The sequence below is a fragment of the Bos grunniens genome, chromosome 18 (genome assembly GCF_055505025.1).
Source record: "Bos grunniens cultivar Pamir isolate PY7600 chromosome 18, Bosgru_T2T1.0, whole genome shotgun sequence".
In the NCBI taxonomy this organism is placed as follows: domain Eukaryota; kingdom Metazoa; phylum Chordata; class Mammalia; order Artiodactyla; family Bovidae; genus Bos; species Bos grunniens.
The window spans coordinates 19205920-19215453 of NC_141182.1; the positions used below are offsets into that span (position 1 = coordinate 19205920).

Consider the following 9534-nt stretch of genomic DNA (forward strand, 5'->3'; position numbering starts at 1 on the left):
TTGGCCTGGATCTAAGTTGACTTCCTACAGAGAGACTTTACATCTGTGGTGCAAGGTACCCGAAAAATCTGCTGAGAAGCTCTTTACCATGACTTCCTTGCTTGAGGATTTTGGACCACGTTGTGTGTATTTAGATTCCACAACTGGGTGAGTACCAGCTTGCTGTTCAAATCCTAGATGCCCCACTGTCTCTCAATGCAATATTTGACTCACGCCTTTCCTCAATGTTCCTTTCTAGGAAGCAGGTTTATTCCACGTGGACCGTTACATTGAGAGCTAACTCTTTGCTCTCCCAGCTTTTTGTTGGAAACTCCTAATAAACTCCCCATATTGGGCATTTTTTTTCTTTCTTAGTGAATATTTGTTACGTCTAACAGTTGATAGCTTTTTATATTTGATGAAGAACTTGTAAAATCTGTATAATCTTTTTTACCATTACAAAAGAATTGCAGCTCTTTTTATTTTTCCATTTATACTTTAATTTTCCACATGTCAAGATTTCCAAGACATCCAATCTCTTCCACTTAAAACATCTTTCTCCTGGAGTAAATTGAGATACTTGAAGGCTTTATCTGTGTCAGTCTGTATCTAACCTCCAGGAAGGAGCCTGGTGGGGCCACTCCAGCTGCCGCCACATGGTGTCGCTGTTGAATACCTTCAGTGCAGTTCAGTGAATGCTTGTCCGTTGTTCTTGGCTGAGCCAGATCCTGGCTCAGGCCAGTGGTGCCCCACACTAAGATTCCCAAATTACAGCCTCTTTAGTATACCCTGATAAACTCAGTTACATGGTTTAGGTCTTCAGGGACTACTAATCTGATGGACATACAAGATCCAAACCAGCTTGTATCACTAACTCCTGGACCTGTGCTGAACCCAGTTATTGGTCTGGAATCCACTTCATCTGGGGACCCCAATCCATTGTCCCTCAAATGGGGAGGTGTTGAGCATTCAATCTCTTCTACCCAGAGTCCTGCCTCCCTGCAGGGCTATTTCTACATAATCCAGAAAGGCCATTCAAAGGACAGCTGCCTTACAAATGAAAAACCCACCCCAAGGTGGTGATTGCTGGTTCTAGATCAGGACCCTCCAGCCTTCCAATTGTTGACATACAGCCCATCCTGGGGACAAAGCCTTGAGGAGCAGTAGCTGATCTTTTGTTTTGCTGAATTGGGCTGAAACCTAAGACAGAAGAGCTAGAACACTTAGGATAGTCAGTGGGAATATTTGCAAGCCAGGTCAAGGAGGGAGGAGCAAAGAGAAGATACTCTGGACACCTAAGGAGAGAGGTCTGTGAGGAAACGGATTAAGCTTTGTCTGTGATGGGCAGCCTAAACCTGTCCTCCAGTGGCCTACAGAAACCCCCCAGCAAGGCAGATATGACTCTCCAGTGTTTCTGCAGCTGGGTTTGTGGTTTTGAGATGGATCTGGATGGGGCCAGATGGGCCAGATGGACCTGGCATCAAGAGGACACGGACACACGCAGAGGCTTTCAAGGACACCCGGGAGCATCTCGGTTCAACACAGCAGACTGGGGGTGGGGGGCAACACAGGAGCAGAAGAGGGGCCTGTTAAAGTCACGGCCACAAGCTAGAGCCCCAAGTGGCTCGACCCGCTCAAAACCAACCCCAGTGAGCCCCTGAGCAATGGCGAGCCCCCTTCTCCAGCTTCCCCAGCAGGCGGCTCAGGACAGGTACTCCTGGACCGTCAGTTCCTTCAGGGTGAAGCCCCGGAGGGCGGGCTTCCGGAGCTGGCTCTCCTCCAGCCTCTTCTGCAGGGACACGAAGTCCTTGCCCAGCAGGTAGGCCAGGCGGGCCATGGCGTCCAGCAGCGGGGCGTAGTAGCGGTGGCCCTCGCGGGCCTGCAGGCACTGCAGGGCCCGCTCCCCGACCGCGAAGGCCTCGGCGGGCCTGTCCAAGTCGCGGTGGCACACCAGCATGGCGCACAGGGCGGGCACCAGCAGCGCGGGGCAGTGCGCTGTGAGCTTCTCCTGCAGCGGCACCACGCGCATCAGGATGTCCAGGGCCTTGGTGTACTGGCCGGCGCGCAGACAGCCGAAGGCCTCCTTGAGCTCGGGCCGCGTGAGGAAATCGATGAACTCGCGCGAGCGGCGCACGCAGCGGATGGCGTAGAGCACGCTGAGGTACTCCTTGAGGGCCAGCTTTCGTTCCGAGATCATCTCCTCGGTGAAGTTCCCTATCAGGTGCTTCTTGGGGAAGACCACGTCTTCGATCTCTTCCCGGAAAGTCTTTAGGAGTTTCTTCTGGAGCGTCTCGAAGTCGGAATAACGCCTTTCCAGGACGGCTTTATTGCTGTCAAAGCTCCCGGTCTGGATGACCACGATCTGGTACATCTGCGGAGAGAGGGAGGGAGCACGCCTTTGACAACAGCCTCACCGCGGGTTTGCAATGGCCGAGGAGAGCCCCAGAGCCCAGGAAATGAAATAATGATGATGCCCTGAAAGCCTGCCCTGGAAATGGGTGATCGTTATCTGAGATTCTGTTTTAAATTGGCTGAGCCAGTAAAAGCGAATCATGAATGACAAGAAGTCAACCGGAGAATAACAAAGCGACGGAGGGGGATGAGGTGGGGAAGGCATCCCGGGGTTGAAAGTCCACAAAAGAACTTGCCGGCGCAGCGAGGCTCTTTGGTGTTACAGGGTCAAAACTGAACTGGGAAGCTTGGATGAATACCATCGGTGTTTTCCAAGTGTGGAACTCCTCGGAGATGGTTTTAGGTAATATACTGGCAGTGATATTATATGGATCAACCTGGAAATGGGTGATCGTAGGCAGTGATATTATATAGTAAGGAAACTATTCTTTTCTCTTCTCTTTCAAGAGGATGCCAATGAAGGCACAGACTGTTTGGGTAATGATTCCAGCCCACCACAGGCTAGCTGTGTGGTTTCAGGTGGGCACTTGAACCTCTCTGAGCCTCAGTTTTCTCATCCATGAAATAGGATAGTGACCTGGCCTGCCTCACTGGGCGAGGATTAAATGAGTTGATGCACTGAAGCCATGCGTGCAGTCAGCACTGCTTCAGCTATTATTATTACTCCAGCCCCTTGCAAGGAGTGGGGAGGGTGGGGCAAAGAAAGGTTTGTGTGGCTCTCCCATTGTCATTAACTTCTTGTCTGACATAGGCTGAGATTCCATTTTAACAGAGAAAGTAAAAAGTTATTTAGTCACTCAGTCGTGTCTGATTCTTTGTGACCCCATGAGTGTAGTCCACAGGGCACCTCTATCCATGGAACTCTCCAGGCCGGAATACTGGAGTGGGTTGCCATGCTCTCCTCCAGGGGATCTTCTCAACCCAGGGATCAAACCCAGGTGTCCCATCTTACAAGTGGATTCTTTACCATCTGAGCCACCAGGAAAGCCCTTTAACAAAGAAATCAGCCTCAAGCCTAGCTTTCCACTAACCATGGTAACCAGCTAAAATTTAATGACAGCCCTGAGCTTTCTTTCTATTTACTTTAATATTGACCTTTTCTTATGCTGGTTTTCCATGTAAGGTATCTCCCTTGGAAATAAATCTGTTCATTTTAGAAAGTGATCCACTTTACAGAAAAAAAAATTAGGTACATAATAATAAAAATTATACAAGGATCTCAAAAACAATGAAGAAGGGACACAGACAATAATAGCAGGTAACACAGGATTTAAACTGGGCCATTTGCTTGTTAGAATAAGGGACTATAACTCCTCCTATCCTCACAGTGCTGAGTGGGAAATCTCACTGTTGGACTGGTTTTTGCCCAAAGAGCTTTGTGAGTTAAAGTGTGTGGATCCATTTCATGGACTGGGAGACTAAGGCCCCACCAGCCTTGCCCAATGCCAGGAAGGAGGCCGTGAAGGTGAGCCATGGCTCTCTGATCTCTGCTTACCACAAACTTGGAGACTTTCCTCTCCTCGATGCGGGCGGAGGCGATCTCGAAGAGCAGTTTGACGTGCTTCCAGCAACATTTCTGGGCCCGCCAGTACTCCTGCAGCTCCCGCGTGGTCATGCTGGAGTTGGAGCTCGGGCTGCCCTGGGCCTCTGGAAGCACAAGCACTTAAGGACTAGTACAGCTTGATGCGCTTTAGGGGCAAGGACTGGGGGAGGAGACCGGGTCTGTCTGGGATGAGCAGAGGGAGTCCAGAAGCGCTGTGAATATCCCCCTCCCTCATCCCAAGTCTGGCATCAGCCAGCCTCCTGCACCCAATCCGCCTGAATTCACCCTACCACGGACAACCTGAAATGGCCCATCCTCCCAGGTGGCTTCTTGCTGGGAAATGCAGTGTGTTTGTGGTCTATCGTCCACTTCTAGCCATCACGAGACCCCATGCTCCAAATCCAGCAGGGATGTGACTGGTTGGTTTCTGTCCTCCCCACAGCCCTGGCTGACGCCGTGGTCCCCGCCAGCCTGCTGAACGCACCCCAGCAGATGGCGCGGGGAGCTGCGAGGCTGCCTGGCTCCAGGCTCTGCTTAGCTGACCCCTCCCTCCTCTCTCATCTCATTTCCCACACTCCCTGCTTTTTCTTGCACATGCCAATTCTTCTGCCGCAAATGCCATCCTCTTCCCCTGCCTGGGAAATAACAGTGTGTCTTAGATCTCACTTAGATCTCAGCCATCCTGAGACTCTTGGGAAAGACCGGGATCCTTCCTCCCCACTAAAAGCACAGGTCACTGTGCATTTTATTTTAAGGGGCATGTGTCCCAGGAGCCCTTTTCCAAACTCTGTCTTTCAAGACCCAGCCCACATATTGCTTCAGTGGCCCTTTGCTGTCTTCAGTGGCCCTTTGCTGTTAGAATAAGAGCCTCCCACCTTGTCCATGTAGCCTTTTCCGGGGCATCTTAAATTGTTTTCTACAGATCTGTTTCCTTACTAAACTTGAAGGCCAGCGAGGTTTTTGACTGATCCTATTTCCCCATGCCTGCACAAGGCCAGGAATAGAGCGGGCGTTCACTGGGCATGTCCTGAAGGGTTGCATGAATATGGCAGACGTTTCCTCCAGGAGGTGGCGCTATAGCAGACACTGTCAGTGCCCGGCCACGCCCCCTTGGTACTCACTAGTCAGGAACACTGCATGGGCTATTGGAAGCACTTAGGACGTCCCCCTGAGGGCTTCCTCCGGCCATTGCAGTGTGTTGTGGAGCATCCCTTGGGGATGAAGGATGGGGCCAGTGGACAGCAGCCTGGCCTCCTTGCCTCTGGGTGGGACAGCTCTGAGGTGTGCTCCATATGGTCTCCCAGATGACCCCCGTTGGGAGTCACCCACAGTGGTCATCTTTTCATCCACACCATGTACTGGTTTCCTATTCCCTTCCTCACCTCCCCACTCCCCTGCCAACCTCCTGGATAAACCACTTGCACCAAATCCTTGTCTCAGTGTGTACTTTGTGATAACCCAAGTTATGTGAGCTTCCCTGTTTCTTGTAGCCTCCACTGAAGTACCCACATTTGAATTTCAAATGTCTTCAAATGTCTATGCCCTCCACCAAGCCCCAAGCTTCAAGCTCACCTAAGTGGTCCTCAGGTCCTGGACGTGGGAGGTCTGGGCGGGGAGCTGATGCTTTCGGCGTGGTACCTGCCATGTCCTGGCATATGGGTCCTGTCCACCCAGGGCTCCCAGGATGCCTGTGACTTGCCATGCTCCAAGGCTGCCAGGAAAACAAGAGAGAACAGTGAGTGCCTGCTCCTGTTGTGGATACTTGTGGGTATTGGGGTGCCACTTCTGAGCCCTCCACTGCCCACCTAGCCCTCTGACCACCTGACAGGTGCTAAACCTAGGTCAGGCCCTTTCCTGGACTGATCAGTTCAAGGCTGAGCAGAACCTTCTCTTATTTTTAGGGTCCTTATACTATCAAGTTACTCTGAATTTTAAATGACGTGATTTCAAGCAAAGGTAATGGCTTTGATGACAAATCAGGAGAAAGACACTGGCTTGTCCAGAAAAATGTGCCAATATCATATTATGTTACATGTTCAAATGAAATCTGTGTCCAAAACAGGGAGACTGGCATATATCCTTCCCTTCTCTCTCTCTCTATCTTTAAGCAAACATTTACTAACAACTTGTTATACCTACTTCATATACACGCAGGCTCTTCACATCCACTATGTGGTTTAATACCCACACTAATCTGTCACAGGGCTTCCCTAGTGGCTCTGACGGTAAAGAATCTGCCTGTAATGCAGGAGACCCAGGTTCGATCCCTGGGAAGATCCCCTGGAGAAGGGAACGACTGCGGCTAAGTTGCTTCAGTCATGTCCGACTCTGTGCGACCCCATAGATGGCAGCCCACCAGGCTCCGCCGTCCCTGGGATTCTCCAGACAAGAACACTGGAGTGGGTTGCCATTTCCTTTTCCAATGCATGAAAGTGAAAATGAAAGTGAAGTCACCCAGTCATATCTGACTCTTAGCGACCCCATGGACTGCAGCCTACCAGGCCTCCTCCATCCATGGGATTTTCCAGGCAAGAGTATTGGAGTGGAGTGCCATTGCCTTCTCCAAAGGGAATGACTACCTACTCCAATATTCTTGCCTGGAGAATCCCATGGACAGAGGAGCCTGGTGGGCTACAGTCTATAGGGTCGCAAAGAGTCGGACACGACTGAGCAACTAACGCAACACAAAATAATCTTGTCATGACTTCAGTAACAGATGAGGAAACTGAGGTTTGGTCTGAGGTCATGTAGTTAGTAAGTGTGCCCAACCAGCAAAGCCTCATGCTTGTAACATGCAGGCGTCACACCCTGCATTCAGTACCCACTCTCTCACTTCATCTGAATCTGTGCATAGCAGGAGTTTCTCATCTCCATGCTATGATTAAGGAACTGAGACTTAAGAGTTGCCAGGATCAAGAGCTGGTAAATGGTGGGCAGGACACCAACGCAGGCGGGTCTGCCGTCAGAATCCTCTCCCTGGTACTCAGGGGAGGGTGGGCAGCGGGAGACCTTGGGTTTAGTTTATGCATGACTCTTGTCTGGGACCCAGGTAAGTGAGCAAGATGAGCTGGTGCCTGGAAGCTATTTAACTTTTCTGGGCCTCAGCCACCTATGAAAGGGGCATAATAATCTTCATGAGGCTGGTGTGAGGGCTAAGTCGGGCATACCATGCAAAGCTTTAGCTCAGGGCTGTGCAGGTCCCAGGCACCATATAATGGGCTCTCTTAGTGTCTGACATGTGATAGATGCTCTGGGAAATATTTGAGAAATAAATGACTCTGATTTAACGTGTAAGTTGGAATAGAATTTAAAATGTTTGAGACGAATTAGAAAAGGGGACAGTTAAAACATCGGCTCAGATGGAGTAGCTGGGGTACCACTTAGGCACAGAAATTCCAAACAGAAGGGTGCAGATGGCTTCATCTCCTTCTTAACACGCTTGGATCCCTTAACGTGCTCGATGTCCCTTAACCCTCGGGCGTTCTCCAGGGAGGTCTGTGCTTGTGTCCAGTGGGTAGCTCTCTAGAACCCTCCATCCAGCCTCACCCTAAACAGACAGGAAACTGGAGCACAGAGCAGCACATGGTTGACCCAGGGCTGCACGTGCTCAAGTACCTTATAGTTTTTTCCCCTTAAGGAGTCTTGACCAACTGTGGATCCGTAGGCAAGTTATTTAACTGCAAGTCTCAGTTTCCCCATCTGAGAGCTGTGACTACCAACCCTGTCTTGCTGACAAGATGATAGATGGCAAGGAACAGGTTCTCTACAGTCTGGTAGGTGCCCAGGCAAGATAGCAGATGGTCCACATGCTCTCTTGTCTAAGGGACTTTTGGTAGCCAGGACTCTGAGGGGCTCAGTGATTCCTGTGGGCACTCCTATGCACCTGCTTCAGTTAGCTCATCTGTAAAATGGGTGATGGCGAAGAGAACTGGCCTCAGTGGTCCCTGATCTAGCTCTGTTGTCTTGATCAGGCAGCTGGTGCCAGGTCAGAAGCTCTGTTTGCCCACAGACCCTGTGAGACCCCAGGAATGATGACCTTCGTGGGGCATTCCACAAAAGACCTGGGAAAGCTGAGCATGAACACAGGGCTTAGAGTAAAAATCAAATTCAGCAGCCAAAGCCAACTCCTGGATGTTTCCTTTTATGGGATGGGCTGAGACCGGAAAGTGGCAAGGGCTGCATCCACGGAGGCTCTAGCCCTCAGTCTCCTCATCTGCAAGGTGGGGAAAGCAGTCCTGTCACTCCAGAAGCTCTTTGGGGGACAGCTGTACGTGGGGTTCTGTGGGCCCTTCCCTCCCGTCTCCCCACCCCACAGAGCAAAGATGTCTAGACTTTACAATAAAATATGACAAGTGTTGGTGCTCTTGGCTTGGGGGCCTGTCTGTGGCCCAGCGGACAGCAGAGTCCCAGCCCCTCTACCATGCAGCTTCCAGGAGCGGTCTCCCTGCTCCTTCCCTCCCATGTACCCTGAGCCTGCTTCTCCCTCCAAGGACTGCCCTCCAGGCCGGGTCTTCTGATGCTGATGGGCACACAGGGCCCCCTTCAAAGTCCACGCTACCTCTCTGAGGGCCTGCAGGTCTTCCGTCAGGGGTGAGAGGCCAGCAGAGCAAAGCACCGTGGTCTGACCCAGGAAGCAGCAGATCCTGGACCTTGGACGGGCACACTCATGAATGTGAGCGTCCATCACAATCACAACTTCCTCGGGGGTGGGGATGGGGGTGGAGGTGTCAAACGCTTGTAAAAAAGCAGACTTCCTGTTCCCAACGTCAGAGAGTCCCATCTATAGGTTCTGGGGTGCGCCCTGGATTCTGAATTTTGATCCAGATCCGAGGGCTGTACTGAGACAAAGAGCCAGTTCCCCTGGCACCACTGTTTTGAGAAACACAGGTGTGGTGGCATATTCCCCAGGCTCAAGAAGGGGTGCAGAGGCGCCTGGCACTTCAAAAGGAATTGAGGCGATGGAGGGTCGAGGAGTTGCTCCAGTATGCTAAGGGGAGTCCCTCATATCTGAGGGGAGCCCTGTGTATCTGTCACCAGCCCTACTCCCTCCCACCCTTCCCCCAAGAGGTACCGAGGGCTGGTCACAGGGGGAAGGGGCTCAGGTCACAAGTGGGCAGAGGCCCGCTGAGCTTGGGATCAGACACTGACCTGAGGCTTCTGGTCCTGTGCGTGTCCAGGGGTCCTGGAGAGGTGTCACACGGCCCCCTTCAGCTCTCCATTCCAAACTCGGGCTGAGCAGGTCAGTGGCTGCCGCTCTGCTAAGTTCCCCGTATGAAAACAGGAAATAGGCTGTGTGACCCGCTCCCGGTCGCCCTAGCTGATTGGCTGATAAGAGACGGTAGGTAATGAACTCGGCTGATAGACTGAGCTGCCCCTGTGGGCAGGATCTGGGAGGGAGCGGTGGGCCTGCATCTCAGTTCCCACAGGCTTGCAGCAGCTTGGCAGACCCTCAGGGTCCTCAACAACCTCTAGCATTTGGACAAAAGCTCTTTAATGTTCATTATCCTACCCTAGTGGAGAAGGAAATGGCAAGCCACTCCAGTATTCTTGCCTGGACAGTCCCATGGACAGAGGAACCTGGCGGGTTGCACTCCATGGGG

The 9534-nt window shown here is 51.7% G+C and overlaps 1 protein-coding gene across 1 annotated transcript; it reads right to left on the reverse strand.

Annotated features, from left to right (window-relative positions):
- Positions 1-455: 455 nt before the first annotated feature.
- SNX20 (sorting nexin 20) lies at positions 456-9259 on the reverse strand. Its single transcript, XM_086349488.1, has 4 exons — positions 9083-9259; positions 5507-5645; positions 3887-4038; positions 456-2350 (listed from the first exon to the last, which is right to left on the reverse strand). The coding sequence occupies exons 2-4, from the start codon at positions 5634-5636 to the stop codon at positions 1682-1684; spliced, it is 951 nt and encodes a 316-aa protein (XP_086205614.1). The 5' UTR covers positions 5637-5645; positions 9083-9259; the 3' UTR covers positions 456-1681.
- Between the last annotated feature and the right edge of the window lie 275 nt (positions 9260-9534).